The following is a 20,005-nucleotide window of genomic DNA, read 5'->3' as shown; positions in this document are numbered from 1 at the left end:
GCATATATTCATAGTATTTCTTATAATAATTTTCTTTTCTGTAAGGTCAATGGTAATATTCCTGCTTTCACTCCTGATTTTAATAATTTGAGTCATTTTTATTCTTGATCATTCTAGCTAAAAGTCTATATATTTTGTTAATCTTAAAGAACCACCTTTGTGTTTTGTTGATTTTCTCTATGTTCTGTTCTCTATTTCATTTATCTCTACTCTCATATTTATTGACTATTTCCTTCCTTCTTCTTGCATTGGGTTAGTTTTCTCTTCATTTTCTAGCATCTTAAGGTGGAATATTATATTATTGGTATAGATTTTTTCTTTTCTTTTAAATGTAGGTGTTTACAACTATGTATTTCCTTCTGAGCACTGCTTTTATTGCATCCCATAAGATTTAGTTTGCTGTGTTTTATTTTATTTTATTTTTCATTCATCTCAAAGTATTTTCTATTTTCCCTTGTGATTTCTTCTTTGACTCTTTGGTTGTTTAGAGTGTTACTTAATTATTACATGTTTGTGTATATTCTGGATTTCCTTCTTATATTAATAACCAGTTTCATTCTGTGTTGGTCAGAGAGGATACTTTTTATGATTTTAGTCTTTTAAAATTGATTGAGACTTGTTTGTGGCCAATATACTGTATATCCTAGAGAATGTTCCATGTGCACTTCAAAAGAATGTATATTCTGCTGTGATTGGGTGGTATGTTCTATAGATGTCCTTTAAGTCTAGTTGGTTTATAGTGTTGTTCAAGACCTCTCTTTTCTTGCTGATATTCTGTCTAGGATTCTTTATGTTATTGAAAGTGGGATATTTGAAATCTCCATCTATTATCGATTGTCTCTTTCTTCCTTTGATTCTGTTAGTTTCTGTTTCAGTATTTTTGGCCTCTGTTAGGTGAATTTATTTTTTTATACAGTTTTATTGAGATATATTCACATAACCTACAATCATCCACAGTGTACAATCAGCTCTTCCCAGTACCATCATATAGTTGTGCATTCATCCCCAGAATCAACTTTTGAATATTTTTCTTATTCAAAAAAATAAAAATAAAAGTAAAAAAGAATACCGAAAACGTTCCATCTCCCTTATCCCACCCTATTTTTCATTTAGTTTTTGTCCCCATTTTTCTAGTCATCTGTCCATATGCTGGACAAAGGGAGTGTGAACCACGAGGTTTTCACAATCACACAGTCACATCATGTAAGCCACACAGTTATGCAATCATTTTCAAGACTCAAGGCAACTGGGTTGCATTTCTACAGTTTCAGGTATTTCCTTCTAGCTGTTCCAGTACAGTAAAAACTAAAGGGATATCTGTATGGTGCATATGAATGCCCTCCAGAGTGACCTCTTGACTCAATTTGAAATCTGTCAGCCACTGAAATTTTATTTTGTTTCATTTCACTTCCCCCTTTTGGTCAAGAATATTTCCTCAATCCCATGATACCTTGTCCAGGCTCATCCCCGGGAGTCATGTCCCACATTGCCAGGGAGATATATGCCCCTGGGAGTCATATCCCATGTAGGATGGAGGGCAGTGAGTTAACCTGCTGCATGGGCTTAGAGAGAGAGAGGGAGCCACATCTGAGCCACAAAGAGGTTCTCTGGGGGAGATTCTTAGGCACAATTATAAGTACGCTCCGCTCTCCTTTGTAGCAACAGGCTTCTCAAGGGCATGCCCCAATATTGAGGGCTTATCATACCAAACTGTCAGTCTTTAATGTTTGTGAGAACACCAGTAACGACCCAGGTGGGGAAGTCCAACATTTCTGCATTTCCCCCAGTTCTGCTGGGGGGCCCTGCAAATACATCCTCATTCTCTGCCCAGATTACTTTGGGATGTATCAGAATTTCGCACTAACCTGTACAAGCCTACAGGATCTTACTTCCTATTCAGAGTTCTGAATGTATGTTTTTAATTATTAGATCTTCTTGATGGAATGGCTCTTTTATCATTGCATAATGTTCTTTCTTGTCTCTTGTGACAATTTTTGTCTTACAGTCTATTTCATCTGATATTAGTATAGCCAGTCTGGCTGTCTTTTGGTTACTGTTTGCATGGAATATCTTTTTCCATTCTTTTACTTTCAACCTATTTGTGACTTTGTGTTTAAAGTGAGTTTCTTGTAGATAGCATGCATCTGGATCCATTTTTAATCCATTCTGCCAGTCTATGCCTTTTAATGGACGGTTTAATTCACTTACAATTAATAAAATGACTAATAATGAAGGCCTTACTTACTCCATTTTGCTCTCTTCTATACATCTTACATCTTTTTTGTTCCTCAGTTTCTCCACAGCTACCTTCTTTTGGGGGAGATATTTTCTAATATACCATTTTTTTTGTTGTTTCTTTTATTCTGTATTTTTGAGTTGTTTTCTTAATTGTTGGTTGGGGTTAATCTTAATTTATGACAACCTAGTTCCTTTTAATTCCAACTTAATTTCAATTGTATACAAAACTTTGCCCCTATATAACTCTGTTTCCCTCCCTCTTATGTTGTTATTGTCAGACATCACATCTTTATATGTTGTGTGTCCATCAACATAGAGTTATAATTATTGTTTCGTGCAGTTTTTGTTTGTATTAGATAGGAAAAAAGAGGAATTACAAACAAAATATATTAATATTGTATTTTATATTTGCCTATGTAATTAACTCTACTGGTGTTCTTTATTTCTTTGTTTTGATTTGAATTATTTTCTAGTGTTCTTTTTTTTTCTCCAACAACATAAGCAGAGTTGTAATTTTTCCACCAAAATAAACAAGTTTTGTAGCTGAGAGCCACTTTGTAACTTGGATGTTTGGAAACTATGAAAGGCTGAAAGCACCAGCCTTTCAAATGAGATTCACAAAGGCAGGCAGCCACGTTATCTTTATGCCCCATCTCTAGTCCTGAAGGCCTCCTCTATGCTAAGAGGCTCTGAAGGCAGAAGAGTTAAAGGCTGGCTGTTAGTAGATAACTGTTAGGAGGGGCTGCTGCTCTCACCCCCAGTGTCCATGCACAAAGAACCACACTGAGGACCACACATTCCCTCCTCTAGCCACCGGTACCCAGAATGATAAGCGGCTCCATTCATGACAGGAAACATTGCTTCTAGAACAAAGGAAATGCTGAGGCAGGGCAAACAATGCCAGGTTGGGTTGGTTGGTTTTCTTGAGCCACACACTTTTCTCAGGGTAGCTTCACACTGGGCGGATGCTGCATTTTGTGTCTTTCTGCCCTCTTTGAAACATCTGCAGGAATACAGGAGCTGGAATCACCAGATATCCACAATGAGAACTTCCTCTTCTTCCCTCACTGCCTTGGCCATCTAAAGAGGCCACCTAAGGCCTCCCACAATACTGGGCCACCCAGTCTCCTCTTGAACTAATTAAAAAAAGACAAAAGAGCCATTTGATTTTTCAGTCTGCCTGGTCTTAAGGCCAAGCTCTAGGTCATAGTTTGTCCTCTGGCACAGTAGAACTAATCTGTTGTTGTGGGGAAGGTGGATAGAGCCTCAGCCCCACTTTAATACCACCTGCAGGAAAGCACTATAGCCTGTGATGCTGAATTAAACACATGGGGAAGGCTAGAAGAAGTCTCTAGAGAAAAGAAACCTACACCTAGCCAAGGTTGACCCTCCTTTCCTTCTGGGCTGAGCTAAGGGCTTTTTAGATCCAGGAGAAAGCAGAGCAAAGCTCAGGAAAAAGGCCTTCCTGGCCCTTCTGCAAAACCCACCTGAGGAAGGCAGGACACTGAGTCAGAAGCTCACGTTTGGTTCCTGTTCTAGTTTGCTAATGCTGCTGGGATGCAAAACACCAGAAGTGGATCAGCTTTTATAAAGGGGATTTATTTGGTTACACAGTTACAGTCTTAAGGCCATAAAGTGTCCAAGGTAACACATCAGCAGTTGGGTACCTTCACTGGAGGATGGTCATTGGTGTTTGGAAAACCTCTGTGAGCTGGAAAGGCACATGGCTGGCGTCTGCTCCGAAGTTCTGGTTTCAAAATGGCTTTCTCCCAGGACGTTCCTCTCTAGGCTGCAGTTCCTCAAAAATGTCACTCTCAGTTGCTCTTGTGGCATTTGTTCTCTCTTAACTTCTCCGGTGCGAGTCTGGTTTCAACGGCCATCTTCAAACTGTCGCTCATCTGCAGCTCCTCTCTCAGCTCCTGGGTGTTCTTAAAAGTGTCCCTCTTGGCTGTAGCTCCTCTTCAAAACATCACTCAGAGCTGCACTGGGTTCCTTCTGTTTGTCAGCTTATTTATATGGCTCCAGTGATTTAATTTAGACCCACCGTGAATGGGTGGGGTAACACCTCTATGGAAATTATCCAGTCAGAGTCATCACCCACAGTTGAGTGGGCGCATCTCCATGGAAACACTGAAAGAATTACAATCTAATCAACACTGATACTTCTGCCCACACAAGATTACATCAAAAATAATGGCATTTTGGGAGACATAATACATTCAAACTGGCACAGTTCCCATCAGCCATTTGAAGAATTTCCTTTGGGCTACAGAAGTAGGTGGCTAAGAGTATCTCAGAGTTCCCAGCCCTCAGTGAGTCTCTGGCCTGCTAACTAGTGGAATCACCGGGCAGCCAGGTGGGCAGCATGTGACCTCTTGTCAATTAAGGCAGCAGAAAAACAATTGATACATACAGGATGACACTCAGACTCTATGCTCAAAAACAAACTCTTGCAGGTACAAATGATGAGGATCTTTTGCTCCCAGACTTGCAACACAAGAACAGCAACTTTTTCCTATCTAGTAAGAAAAAGACGCAAGTGTTCCGGTTTGCTAATGCTGCCATTGTGCAAAATAGCAGAAATGGATTGGCTTTTAATAAAGGGATTTATGAGTTACAAATTTGCAGTTCTAAGGCCATAAAAGTGTCCAAACTAAGGCATCAACAAGATGATACCTTTGCTGAAGGATGGCCAATAGCATCCGGAAAACCTCTGTTAGCTGGGAAGGCATGTAGCAGGCATCTGCTGATCCCTGGTTGTGTTTCAGCTCCTCACTCAGCTCCTATGCTTTCTTGGTTCTTTTTCCCAGGATGTTTCTCTCTAAGCCCCTGGGAGTCCTGTCTTAGCATATCCTGGGGCAAACTTTGGGCTTCATCTCTTAGCTAAATGTCCTTCTGTCTGCATCTCTAAGCATCTCTAAGCATTGGCGTCAGCAAGCATCTGGGCCTATGTGGCTCTTTTTAAACGACTCCAGTAAACTAATCAAGACCCATGCTGAATGGGCAGGGTCAAATCTACATAGGAACATTCAATGAAGAGGTCACACCCTAATCAGAAGGACTAATAAATCTGCCCCCACAAGATTGCATTAAAGAATATGGCTTTTGGGGGACATAATATATCCAGACTGGCACGGCAAGATTCCTCTTTGGGGAGTATCCAAACCCAGGCTATAAGAAGAAAACTTCCTTGCATTTTAAACACTCAGAGCAGAGTTCATGATAAAGTCCAAACATGCAGACTCCAGGGGGTGAAGAGACATTTTCCTGTGGTCAGACCACACAGCAGATGTTGTCTTCAGTGTCAAAGCCTGGAGTTCAGTCAGTTTCACAGTTAATTCCATGGTATCCACAAAGTCTTCCAAGCTTCATTTTATTTGCACACTAGCTTTCAGCCAAATCTGACTGAGGGCCTGCATGGACCTGACTGGGAAGGTCACAGACACAACAGACCCAAGGCTTGTGCTGGAGAACAAAGGCCACAGCAGTGAGCCAGAGCAGTGGCCAAAGCAGAAAGCCTTTGCACTATGGCTATCTAAGGAAATATAAGCGTCAGGCCCCAACAGAGAGGCATCCAAATGTCTTTTCCAGCTCAGGTCACGTTTGGAGAGGACAGTGAAAGCAGGGTAGGGTGGGGGGAGAGTGGAAGAAATTTTCAGCCAGGATTCCAAGGAAAGTACCTCATGTTGACGGAGACTTAGGCAAAATAACAAGGTTTAAGGAGTTAGCAATCTTCTATTCCTTGAGGATTTCAAGATATAGTATGAGGACCTTCTGAGTCCAACAAGGCAGCCTACGCAATGAAATTTTTTTTCTATGACTTTGGTATTGTAACAGCATGTATTCTCCATCCCTCCTTGCTCACAACTGGAGGGACTGCAGGGAAAGGCATGTCACAGCAGCAGTGCCCTGGGGTGGGTGGGATGCCTGAAGCAGTCAGGTATCCCCAGGGTTGACCATGGGAATGTGAGGGCCCTTCATTCAAACTCCAGTGACAGTACAGTGCTGGAGACTGGAGAAGACCCGCCAGGCTATGCACAGGCCACAACTCACAGAGGCAGTGGCAGCAGGAGGGCTCAATAAAAGTGCTTTTGGCTCTGTTCCTGCCATTTGTAGTAGAGTATGATACCAATGACAATGGCAAACAGAGAACACCAGAGAGAAAAATACAATGAGGAAGAGGGCCAGGCCACTCAGGGATGGCAGTGGGGCTGTCATCTCAGGTAGTTTCAGGTTGTTCACCAAGGGCAAGAACACATCTCGATGCAGCTTCTCTTCTTCTGAGGTTCTCTCCACTGACAACTCAAACAACATCAGGGAAGTGACGTTATTATCTGAAAGATCCCCAGTGATGGAGGAGGTGCTGAAGTAGTAGTCCTAGGGGAGACAGACTTCAGGCACCTCAATGCAGTCCCTCCACTCATGCTTGCCATAGATCATAGATGTCCATCATTATCTGGCTGCATCCAATCCTTTGTGTACCATATTACCAAGTCATCTCCATGTAGATTCTTCTTCTCTTGTCCATGGATTTTGAAGAGCACCTGCAACTTCCAGTTTCTCAATTCCACAGAGCACCTTGTTTACTTCGAATATTCTGGATCATCACTGTGGCATGGCCCATTAGATTCCACTGGGAGGAACTGTCCTTGCCCACACCCTAGTAGGGCTAAGAACCCGAATGTCTGATCCACCCCAACCGGCTATGGCACTGGCCCAGGCCCCAACCAGAGGAGAAGGAGCCACATCCTGGACCCATCCCGAGCTGACCAACAGCACCATACCCCCCCACCCCCCACTGCCCTGTGGCCACCACCCCTAGTGTTCTTTTATTTTGCCCTAAGTACTTGCTTTAGCATTTTTGTAGAGCAGGTCTGCCTCAGTTTATGTTTATCTGGAAATGTCTTAATTTCTTCTGCTCTCCAAAATGTCACTCTTAGCTACTCTGAGTTCCTTCTGTCTGTGAACTCTTTTATAGGACTCCAGTGATTTAATTAAGACCCACCCTGAATGGGTGTGGTAAATCCTCCATGGAAATTATCTAATCAAAGGTCTTGCCCACAGTTGATTGAGTCACATCTCCATGGAAACACTCAATCAGTAGGTTCCAACCTAGTCAACACTAATATGTCTGCCTCCACAAGATTGTTTAAAGAATATGGCTTTTGGCAGGACATTATGTATCCAAACTAGCACAGCATTTTATGATAGTTTTACAGAGCACATTTAAATATTTTTTTCCATTCATCTTGTAGATGTGTATCTATGATCTCTCAAAGAAACCATTTACTGTATTGCTTCTTTTCCTCAACTTTTGGGATTTGAAAATTTCAGGCTTTCAGAAATGTTGAAAGTATGGTGCATGATTATCAAATTGCCTTTCAACTAGATTCATCAGTTAACATTTTACCAAATTTGTGCTCATTTTCTCTCTCGCTGTCTCTCTGCTTTCTTTCCTGATGTTGCAGACATTATGATTTCACCCACAAATACTTTGCTGTATCTCCTGAGAAAAAGGAACCTTTATTACACAAATGCAGTACCATTATCATCCCCCCCAAAATTAACATTGATAATGTAGTACATACTTGGATTTCCCCACTTATCCTCAAACTTCCCTTTATCACTGTATTTTTGTTTTTCAGATCCATGTTCCCATCAAGGATCACACATTACATTCTCTTTTTATGTTTCTTTAGTTCCTTTAATATAGAACAGTCTCCAAGCCATTTTTATTTCCTCTGAGCCATTTAAAAATCTCTCAGGATATTGACGTTTTTGAAGTTGTCTTGTAGTTATCCCACAACTTAGATTTGTTTAATTATTTCCTCATGATTAAATTCAGATTAAACATTTTTGGCAAGAATACTATACAGGTGGTGATGTTGCTCTCTTTCCATTGCACCACATAAAGATGCACCTTTTGGAATTTGTTCAGTGTTTTCCCGTGAGATTAGAGGAAGTTTGAGTATTTCTTCCTTCCCCTCCAAGAATGAACCCAATTAAATAAAATTAAGTCAGTCAAGCAATCTGCAGTTATTGAAACTGTCTACAAGTCCAATTTTGACCTGACATTCTTCATAGTGCTGCAAACTTAAGTCTTTGGAAATCATTGCTTTGATCACAAGAAATTCTAGTCTCCTGGAAGGGCCCTAATCTAGATGTCGGGAAACTTAGGTACTTGAGGTCTGTTCTTTCATTCATTTATTTGTTTATTGAAGAAGTATTTATTAATCACTTACTGATAGCATACCATTGGCATGTGGCCAATGTTTATTGCATTTGGTTATTAGGGCATGTTTATTTTTCTAGAGCAGGTATAATGATAGAAGCCTTATTATAGTCAATTGAGGAATTAATGGAAGGAGAGAAGGTAGAAAGACCAAGTGCATAGCAGTCCTCAGCTTCGCTGTGAAAGGAAGGTGACTGAATTAAGGGAATTTCTCTTTTCTTTCTCCCTCTTTTCCTTCCTCCTCTTCCTTTTTATCTCCTCCTTCTTTTAAAATTGAATAGTTTAAGCATATTTATAGGCTGAGGGTAAGGAACTATAGAGGTGTTAAAAATACAGAAAGAGAGGAATAATTGACACTACAAGATATTAGAAGATAGGAGTAAGAGAGCACAGCTGGAGAGATGAGCTTTAAATAGGTGAAGATATGCCATTTCCTTTGAGAGGTAATGCCTAGAAATAGATAAGTGTAAAGAAGGGTGGAGAGCATTGGGTAGTTGGAGTCTCATGCCTTTGTTTTTATTGACCTGTGAGTTAAATTCATCTACCTAGCATGCAGTTGGGTGAGGGATGTGAAAAGTGTTGTGAGTTTGTAGCAATTGACCAAGGATAAGTAAAAGAATTGATGAGTGTTTTGAGAGCCTGAGAATGGATTTATCAAATGTTTATTGACTATCATCTGTAGTTCTATATGTTTTTCACCAGATTTTCCTAGTATGAAGAAGTTGAATTAAATTGTGGTATTCATTTAGGATTGAATGTTTGCAGGAATGGTAGGGCTGAAGGGAAAAGGGAAGTTGAGAGTTGAGGGTCCTAGTAGGAGAGCAGTGAAATGATTAGTGATCAGTAGTCTATAGGGAAGAGGAGAAAGTGCAGCTAGGAAGAAACTGAAAGACTCAGTGAAGGAGGGGGATGGGGCACCAGGTCCTTTGATAAGGTTGAAGACTAGGTGAGGGACAAGAGGTTGTGGCCAGAAATTGGTGTCTGTGGTTTCAGAGATGGAGCAAGTCTGGGCAATGACAAGATCCAGGTTATGGCCATTGGAATGGATTACGGAAGTGGGATGAATGCAATTGTATTTGTTTAGGTAAAGGATAGTTGAGCTGTGCACATTAAATGGATTGTGCTTTGAAATTGCCCTGGATAATGGCAAGATTTATGTTGGTGAGTGTATATTAGTCACTCTAGAGAAACAGAATGGACAGGGTTTATATATGTAAATATTAACAAATTTATTACAGGAATTGGCTCATGCGACCAGGGAGATTGGCAAGCCTGAATTCCTTAGGACAGTCAGGAAGTTGGAAGGTGTTGTTGAATTCCCCAGGAAAAGCCACAAGTCAGTAACTCTGAAGAAGGTGGTGATGAATTCTCCAGGAGAAGCCAGCTGTCTGGGAAATTTTTCCTGACTGCTGAAATCATCAGTTCTTCCTTTAAGATCTTAAACTGATTGGATGAGGAGGCTTCTCTCATTGCTGAAGGCATTCTCCTTTGTTAATTACAGGTGGAATCAGCCATCGATTCACTCAGCTGAGTAATGATTTAAATCCATGAAATACCCTCACAGTAACAATCAGAACAACTGGACACCATAACTTAGTCAAGTTAGGTAGACACATGAACTTAATCATTAAGTGAGGTAGATGGATCTCAGAGATTAAATCCTCATTGAATACGGAGAGTGAGAAAGAAATAGGTTCAATAAGGAGGATTAGAGGCTAGTGTAGCTGGATGGCCTAACTCTCAAAGAGAGGGGGCTTTCATGTAAAGGGGTAAAAGTTATAGCCTGGAAACAGAAACAGGAGCTAGGAGAATACTGGCCTCCTTTCTGTTGTGTGCTTTGGATGTTGTAGAAAGGACCACATTCATTTGATTGGACATTGTAGAGCAAATGGTATTCTAAGGAGAGAAACCAGTCTTCATACTATTAATGGCCAAGATGTGTAAGGCTATAGAATTTTTGATTTTTAATGAAAGGATGAGGGTTTCAGAGAGCCCAATATGATTGATTGGGAAGGAGGAAAGAAGCAGGATAACAGATTGAAGGTTGAAAATAACAATGGTTAGGTGATGAGGATGGGTGAGATGGGGCCAGAATTTTGGGCTGGTTTGAGAATTATAGAGATACGAGAAGCTTTGTTGAAATAATTTGACTTTACTATTGCCTCACTTTGTGAAATGCCGGGTCAGCCTTGTTTGGTGTCACGTAAGGTCTACAGATTTTGACTTTGGTTGTTGAGAAAGTAATTTCAAGGCAACAGGGCCTCCCCATGGAATGTAAAGATTTTGGGATCCAAGCAGTAACATTTGCTTAATTTTGAATGAGAGAAAAAGCATGTCTTAAATATTAGTAAAATTGCTGAAATGTAATGCATTTAGAAATGATAAGAAATAATAGCCTGACAACTTTAAGGTAGGGAAAACGAGACAGTTGGTCAGTTCTGACCTGTGTGTAAAATTGTGTCCACTGGGTGTCACTGTGGCTTCACATTTAGCCACACAATGTTAAAGGCGCTTTTTGTTTACAGAGTCAATGTTATACAAGTCTTCTGCATGCTTAGTTTTCTTTTTTGCAGTGATTTTTTTCTCATATTTTTTTCCTTCACTTTTAGGTACAGTTATTTATCACCGTTGCAGATAAAGCAAATACCTATCCCTAAGCTGGCTGCTCCGGACTGTCTTGTGATTACCTGGGTGACCAATAGACAGAAGCACCTGCGATTTATAAAGGAAGAACTTTATCCCTTTTGGTCTGTGGAGGTAGTTGCTGAATGGCACTGGGTAAAAGTAAGTTCAGAAGTCAATGTGTTTGTTAATATAGTATGACGTGTAAGGCACATAAAGGTAGCACCTGCTTTTTAATGCTTAACATGTCACTGCTCTACTCCTTCATCATGGCCAAGTTAAAACTTTTACTTCGCTGCTAAACACTTCTATCTTCTTATTCTCAAGGCTTTTTACCTTTTCTTCTGTATCTTTTTTAGTAGGTCCTGCACTGATGGTCTTGGGAAATCACTCAGGGAGACATCAGGGTGAAATTTGAAAAATCTCTGATGTCTATAGTTTAAAAAACAACAAACAAACAAGACTTTGTGGCACCTCTCCATCCCTAAACATAGAAATAGTCTTACCCTTCATCTTCTTCCCCTTTATATGTACACACACAATTTCAGTCACACTTTGTGACTTCCTTTTGTTTTTGTTTTTTTACTCGTATATTGCTAAGTATGGCAGGGAGTATAGCTAAGTAATCCAGTGTAGGGTAGTGGATAGGTGGGTGAGGGTGGGATGATGCCAGAACTGAGAACTGTTTATACTCTAAATCTTCATTTAGGTCCTCAGTGCCTTACGTGCAGTGCCTATGTTTTAAAGAAATGATCCCAACTCTAGGATTGGTTGAATGATCTTTAATGTCTCTGCTTGCTGTGAGGATAAAATGAACAAAACAGAAAAATAAGACATCAGTTCAGAGTTCATTGGGCATCCTTCTAAAGATACATTGTCTAGTCATCTGAATTCCATTGAAAGGTCTCCTAAATTTTAAAAAGATAAGCCAAATTATTATCAATTAAATGCTAATATTTATAGTTGGTCTATTCATTTTAGACATAGTAGAGTTGTATTTTTATGTGCCTTGTTGGAATATCTTCTAAAGCTGTGCACATTGTTTATTTGCATCTATTTTATGGGACTTGACAAACAAAGACAGTTTTTATTTTTGCTTTCATGATGTGCCTTTGGTCTTAGCTTTGGTTGATTTGGTAGAGACTCATGGCAGGAATATAACACCCCTTTCTACCCTGCCCATTCTGACAGAATTCTGATAGTCAAAGCCTGGGGCCCATGTCAGGAAGATGCCACTTTCTGATAGCAGAACTAGTAAAATGTTAACACATAAAAACTGATACTATTCATCTGTGGTAGTAACCATTTCTGAGAGATGGTATATAAATGGGTAACTCGTAATGCCAAAGTTTAAAGCAAAAATACAATATATTCTATTATATGAAACATAAGGTGAGTATATATATTGTTATAACAGAGGAGTACTCTGCATTGAGTATAAAGGATATCCAAAGAATAAGAATTTTCTAGTGTTTATATAGCACTATGTGTGAGAAATGCTGCATCTGATGGCCCTACAAGAAATAGAAGGATGTTTTTGGTTTTGCAGGTACTTCAATATAGGGTAGAAATTTCCATAGATAATAGATATGAATATTCTGACAATGAAAATATATATCCCCTATGATAAATTAACGAATTGGCATTCTTATTATAAATCATGTTTTGAGTTTGATTAGCTCCAGTAAGTCTTTGAGAATCTGATCACCCCAGAGAGAAATGAGAAAATTGAATTTCTGAATTTATGATGCCAAGATCCAGTCTCTGGATCAGGTATTGTCTATCTCATCAATTACCCAGCTTCTCTTCTTATGACAGTGTTTAATGACAGTCTCTTTTAACTAAAGGAAAATGCTTTGTTATAATCTACTTAGTCACAGTACATAGTAATCAGTAAATGTTATTTGTGTGTATGAATAACATGGTTTCCAGTAATAAATTTTAATGAAAAGTAGAGATTGTGTGCAAGATGATAATAAAGTTATATTTAAAATATTTTTTAATCTTTTACAGCCGTACTGTTTAATATGGTAGCCACTGGCCACTTGCGGCTCTTCAGCAGTTGAGATGTGGCTAGTCCAAATTGAGATGTGTTGTTAAGGATAAAATACGCAGGGGATTTCCAAGAATCAGTATGAAAAAAAGAATATAACATATCTCATTAATATTTTTCTGAATTGATTACATGTTGAAATAATATTTTGGGTATGTTGGATTAAATCAAATACATAACTGAAATTAATTTTATCTCATTCTTTTTACCTTTTTTAATGTTGCTACTAGAAAATTTAAAATTATTTATGTGTGGCTCACATTTGTGGCTTACATTACATCTTTATCGGACAACACTAGCCTAGAGGTTTAATTTTATTTTTTTAGTAGAAACTGTATTGTGGTGGAAAAAACGGCTTTTTCCTGGATATATATTGATATGCTATTTTTTTTCTCTCTTTTATATCATCAGATCACCAGTTCAGGAGAGTTTGTGTTCCCGTTAGATTCTCCACATAAAAAACCTTACGAAGGTCTTATACTGGGGAGAATGCGAGAAAAGACCACTTTACCATTAAGGTAGGAAAGATAATTTTTCGAAATTTGTGTAAGGAATTAAATTTTAGGGCTTAAAAAATTATTAACATAGTTGCATTGATTTTCCTTAATTTTTACATTTTTGAAAATCTGAAAATTTCCCAGAGCAGAAAAGGACAAATGACATGTCACATGCAATTTTGTATTACCTTTTGTTTGTGTAGTGTGTAATTGTGATTATTGTAGAATAGGAACTCATAGGAAATGTCTCAATACATAATTGTTCATTTTTTTCTTTCTATTCTTATATTTATTTTAAATTCAGATACAATTTGAAAGGGGAACAAATAAAGGCAACTGTGGCTTGTATATAAAAAATTGTTCTTTAAAATATAATTTACTTTCTTGTTCTGTTTTAATTAGGAATGCAGATATAAAAGTTCTCCCCATTCCAGATCACAAATTGATTGTCAGTGTGCCCTGTACTCTTCACTCACATAAACCACCTCTTGCTGGTATGTTTCTGTAAAGTAGAATTGTTATTATTGCATGACTTTTGTCAAATTGAAACAAGATTGAATTTAGTATTGGAGTGGTCTGGAGATTTTTGGAAATTAAACCAGATACTTTGTTTTAAATGTTCTAAAATTTCATATCAGAATTCGTAGCAGAATTTATGAAATAGAGAATATGTTAGTTTTATATTGTCTTAGTCTTTCCTGTTATACAGTTTTTCAGGTTCCCTTTACTATCATTTATTCCTCTGGCACTGGCCTGATGGGTCACTGATGGTACACCTGAGAACTGTAGGTTAGCTAGGGGTTTATTTTACTACCAGGGCTCTGTTCCTTGCTTGTTCTAACACCAGGAGCTCAGAATAGCAGAGAGATGGTTAGAATTCCCTTGATATTAGGTAAAGGCTTTTGCTTTCATGTTTTTTAAAACATAGTATTGCTTTCCTAAAACATTGGAAAGGTAATTGCTGCAGCCTACAGTTTTCAGTAGTCTTAATGCTTTGATATAATGTTTGTCATTCAATGAAGGTAAGCACATAGGGATAGTGGAAAGATTTGGCTTTGGAGATTGACTGAGTTTGAATTCTGACTCTGCTACTTAGTAGCTGTGTAATCTTGAGCAAGTTACTCTTTCCACTTCAAATTCATGGTTGAAAGAGGGAATAATGATATTTAATCTTTCAGAGTTGTGAGGATTGGTTATAATATATTTAAGTCTGTGTCATATAGTAGAAGCTCATTAAATGCTAAATTTTTCAAGTGAGAGTTTTCAAAATTAGGAATGTAAGTTCTCAGAGGATACTGAATTTGATATTCAAAGTTTGCTTTTAAAAGAATTTCTTCTGGAATACATATTTTATAAATTTGATGAGTCCCTTTTAAAAACAAAATAAAACAGTTAGCGAATTCCTCCAAGCTGCCATTCAGGAAAATTACAGGCAGACTGTCATATTATTTTGTGGAAGATGAGTTAGTCCATGAGGTAGGATACATAGGAAAATGAACTGAATTTTCTAGGTACAAATCCCCAAGAATTTTATTAGTAACACTCAGGATTTCTGTTTTTTGAATTTGCTTATGCAGAAGAGTCTTCATAGTATTACTTCAATTGTGAAATATTCATATGTCAACCTGATGATCTACTCTTTGACTTAAAGAGATTCTCAATAAATAATTGCTTTTGAACTTTGGACTCTCATGGAGTCTTGAACACATAAATTTATGATTTAAATGAAAAGTGAGATTGTACTGTTCTTTGAGGAAAAAAATTATCTTTGTCACTAGTTATACTCCATGGATAAAATCTAATTTGTATTCAACTCATTTGAATTTTCTTTATCATTTGGTGCTTAATTTAGCATTTTGTTTTAAGTATTATTTTTTTACTTACAAAAATCCAAAAGCTAAAACCCCAAGCCTTTCATTTCTAAATGATAAGCTATTTACCAACTCCTTTAAAATAGAATGAAATTATCTTTAAAGATTAGTCTTAAGAGACTAAAATAGTGAATAAAAAAAGTTTTGCCCTGAAGTATTTCTGCCTGTGTATGAAATGCATTACTATCATATTGCCAGTAGAGAGCAGCATAAGTACATTTTTAGGATTGAGACTATTTAGAAACAAAAGTTAGAATTGAGGGGAAAATCTGGATGCCCCAATATATGTAAGTCATGTTTTAGTTAAGTAGTGATAGACAAATAATACTTTTAATACTTAATCTTTGAGTTACTATGTAGCAAGTGCATATATTGCATGTGTACTGAAGGTAGTGATTTATTCTCTTGATTAGGTACAGAGAGGTACAAATTAAAGCCATCAGGAAACAACTTTCAATTTCTGCAATATATTTTACTCTAAGTTATAGCTCTAGGGTCTGGGATACTACATGTTCTGTATGTAATGCTTATAGCTTTTACATGTAAATGTTTTATAAACTGCTTTATGCAAATTCATAAAATGAAATATTCTCACTCTGGTTTTTGCTTTTAGAAACATCAAGATTTTAAAAAAAGTTTAATGGGTTATTTCTGCTCCCAAAACACACACATATGTTGGTGGAGCATTCCATTTAAAAATGATATATTTACTCTGTTTTTAAGGTTAGAAATTTCTTTCTATAGATTGAAAGTAAAGCTGTCAGTAGCTATGGCTTACAACATAACTATTATACAAGTACATTCTTTATATTATATTATTATATTTATATATTTTCCTTAATTTGTTTTTGTTTTAGCTAGTTATATGTGGTTAGCAGTATAAAATCATGACTTCTTGATTTTTTATTTTTCTTAACCAGAAAGGAAAAGAACCTGCAAAAATATATTACATTGAGTTAGTGAGATGGTGGTAAATGGTATAGGTTGTATGTGTTTTTCCACTCCAAATACCCGGGCATCTTTTTTTCCATTAGATTATGAACTCTTTTAAAACATGGATATTCTGTTTCCTTTGTTAAATCCCCATAGCTTTGATTATAGTGGGTATTGAGAACGGTAAACATTTTTCACTGGCTAATTGCAGTGTTAAGTTCCAAAACAGGATTGCTAACATTTTTGTACCAGAAAACTGAACAAAGAAACAAAAACAAACAAAACCTTATTTCAGTATAAACTTAGACCACATTAAAAGTGAATTGAGGCAGATAAGGCATTGAATTCATGGGGGAGAGAATGGAAAAGTGTTCTAGGATATTGTCTTCTAAGACTCTGGGGGAATCTTTTTCTTTCAAGTTTTGTGGCATTTAATTAAATGCTTATGATGAAAGGACTAGAGGTCTTCATGCTAGCATCTCCTAAAATCTATCGAAACTCAAATAAGAGTTTGATAAAATCATAGACTAATACCTTTAATTCTTCTTTGCTAGTTGATAAACAGGACCAGTGCTTTCAAACAAATACTGTTTTCCTCTGAGAGCAATTGATGAACATTTTGAAACCTGTTTCACATATGTCTGTGATACATACATTTGACATTAAAGTTTTGTTATATTGTCTTTTAAACTTCACCTGTATCAAGTGTTAAGGAACACATCATTTTGAAAGGGAATTTAATAGATTTCTTCCAAGCTCAGTCTTATATAACAATTAAGAACTATATTTTACCTTTTCTAGTGACTTTTCTTCCCTGAATATTATTTTCATACTCAATTCTTGTTGAAAATATGTAAACAGTACTAGTATTTTTTTCACAATCATAAATCGGTCTAGCTAACCAACAACATGATCCTAGTTAAATCAGTTTGAATATTTGTCATCCAAATGAACATTGCTTGAAAAATGTTTTTTGGTATTCTTTGCTTGCTTTCTGTGTATATCACACAGTTATTTAGCTAACATACATAGGAGGTACCTTTTCTCAAACAAAATATAATTTTTAATAGTTATTACTATATTGAACAAGGGATAACTAACTGGAAACAATATGGTGAAATTTTAGGTAAAGAAGGATCTGTAATTTGAGCACGAAGGAATATTTTTAGTACTGCTGGGTACAAAGGGAGCTATAGTTCTGAATTTTTCTATCTGAATTCAACTCTTCATTTACTAACCATTCACTAAATTGTATGTTTGCAAAGAGGCTTAGGTTTTATCCTAGTTTTTATAGTGGGCTGTCTTTGTGGGCTTTTTTTTCATGCATGGATTACATTTATTAAAAAGTAAATTAAGTTGGTACTCAGGAGATGATATATCAGCAGTATTGGAAAATTGAAAAGTCACCTGTGTGGGTGTTAAAATGCTCATTTCTCATCTACAAATGAAAACCGATAAATCAGGACTGCTAAAAGTTATGATGGTATTGTTCCCAATCTCATGTGCACTTAGTTCAAATGGTTTTCTAACTATAAATAGTAAAGCCTGTTAATGAAATCCTTGAAATTAATTTGCTGTCTTTTTTTGTTAGTGCAACATTCCCTTTTTTTCCTACTCTAACTGCTGAAAGGAAATTTATTCCTTTTCTCTTAATAATCTTTGTGTTTTTCTCTTTTTTGGCAGAGGTTCTAAAAGACTATATCAAACCAGATGGGGAATATTTGGAATTGTTTGCTCGAAACTTACAGCCAGGTTGGACTAGTTGGGGCAATGAAGTTCTCAAATTTCAGCACATGGATTGTTTTCTTGCTCTGGAGTCTGGAAGCCAACTATAATCTTAAAGTAGTGACACTTTTCAGGTTTTTGTCATTTTTCCCTTCACCATCACTCATCCCTTTTTCTTTTATTATTAACCATTATGCTTAGACATATAAACAGGACTTGGTTTTTTAGCAAAATGACCAGAAGTGCCTAGCCTTCATGTAATTTTGAGATGAATTTTACTTCAGTTGCTTTAGTATTCCACATTATTCTAGACTTTCTACAAATAAATGATAAGCAGAAGGCGAGATTATTCATTCAAAAAGTTCACAAGACATACACTGTTGACCAGAGGTCATCATGCTACTGTGGATATATTTCGTCTGCCCCATACAGTGTTGTAAAATAGATAGATAGATAGATTAGATAGATAGATAGATTAGATAGATAGATAGATAGATAGATAGATAGACAGATAGAACCATTATTCTAAACTATCAGGAAGTTTCATGTAAAACCCAGAGTTTTGCTTCTCTTTAAATATTTGATGATCTGGCTCCAGCGAGTCCTGTGTTCTCTCGTGACATCAGTTGCTGGATCTAGTGGTGGCTGCTCACTTCAGCGGGGCCGTGCAAGTTCACCCCTGTACCACCTCCTCCATCTCACTCATTTATGTTATGTGATTGGCCCCTGTGTGATCTGAATTTGCAACCTGTGGTATACCATTCGTTATATTCTGATAAAAGTATCCTAAGACCTGCCAAGAACTGCATTAGTATATTGAGTTTATGCAACATTTTTGGAAAGTTTTATATTAGATTCAAGGTTATTTTTCAAACACTCTTTGGTTTTGCTTGCTTTTCTAGAAGAAAATAAAAAAGCGTTTCTTATAAATGTAAACATAGCTTATGATTGTGAAAAAAATATTAGTACTGTTTACATATTTTCAGCAAATACATATTTGTCTACTAAATGAAAGGTTTTGACTGAAATGATTCTTTGAAAAGCATGCGTGCTGATTTATTATGTATCACCTGTTTTTAAGTTGAGGCATAACTATCACAAAAAGAAATTCTCCAATTTTCATTGTTGATTTCAGTGAGTTTTGAAGATGTATAGAGTTGTCTATCTACCATTGTAATCATGACAAAGAGCATTTCCTTCACCCCAAAACTTCCCACGTGCCCCCTTGCAGTTAGCCCCCTCCTCCCACCTCTGGCTCCTGGCAAACAATGATCTGTTTTCTATCATAGTTTTGCTTTTTTAGAATTTCATATAAATGGAATCATAATATATGTACTCTGTTGTGTCTGGCTTCTTTAACCTAGCATTTTGAGAAAAGTGTTTGTAGTATTTACATATTTTCTACAAATATTTATCTTCTAAGTAAAATGTTAAATTGAATGATTCTTTGACAAGCTGGCCAATTTATTTATTGATTTTGTGAAAGAAAAATGTGTTCTTTTTGAAGTTTGTTCATCCTTTGAGTATTGAGCATAGTATCAGAGGCTTGACTTTGTGTTTATAGTGGTATCCTAACTTGTTATTTAAAAGGAAAAAGGTATTAACTTGAAGCAAACTTTTATTAGAACTTCATTTGAAACTCTTTTCAGCTTACTGTGGTATTTATAGATTTTATATAGTTTTCAGAAACATTTTATGTGTTTGGACGTTTATTTTTGCATCAGAAATAATAGCACTTAGGAGAGAAAAAGAGAGACATTTTTATTCAATGAGCCTTAGCTTTGCTCCTAAACTACACAACCTTTGGGCCTTGTTTGGAACACCTGTATGATTA

The 20,005-nt window shown here is 36.9% G+C and overlaps 1 protein-coding gene and 1 pseudogene across 3 annotated transcripts in view; one reads left to right on the top strand and one right to left on the bottom strand.

Annotated features, from left to right (window-relative positions):
• METTL4 (methyltransferase like 4) overlaps positions 1–19,538 on the top strand; it is a 48,091-nt gene extending 28,553 nt beyond the window's left edge. For all 3 annotated transcript variants that reach the window (XM_037806181.1, XM_037806179.1, XM_037806180.1), the window contains 4 exons: positions 11,080–11,254; positions 13,557–13,663; positions 14,045–14,136; positions 18,130–19,538. In XM_037806181.1, the coding sequence (XP_037662109.1) occupies positions 11,080–11,254; positions 13,557–13,663; positions 14,045–14,136; positions 18,130–18,281 (526 nt within the window). In that variant the 3' untranslated portion in view covers positions 18,282–19,538. The remainder of the gene's footprint in view (positions 1–11,079; positions 11,255–13,556; positions 13,664–14,044; positions 14,137–18,129) is intronic.
• LOC119511672 lies at positions 6,315–6,766 on the bottom strand (annotated as a pseudogene).
• Positions 19,539–20,005: the final 467 nt, after the last annotated feature.

The sequence above is a fragment of the Choloepus didactylus genome, chromosome 16 (genome assembly GCF_015220235.1).
Source record: "Choloepus didactylus isolate mChoDid1 chromosome 16, mChoDid1.pri, whole genome shotgun sequence".
Classification (NCBI taxonomy): domain Eukaryota; kingdom Metazoa; phylum Chordata; class Mammalia; order Pilosa; family Megalonychidae; genus Choloepus; species Choloepus didactylus.
This window is presented reverse-complemented; position numbering and strand designations above follow the sequence as displayed.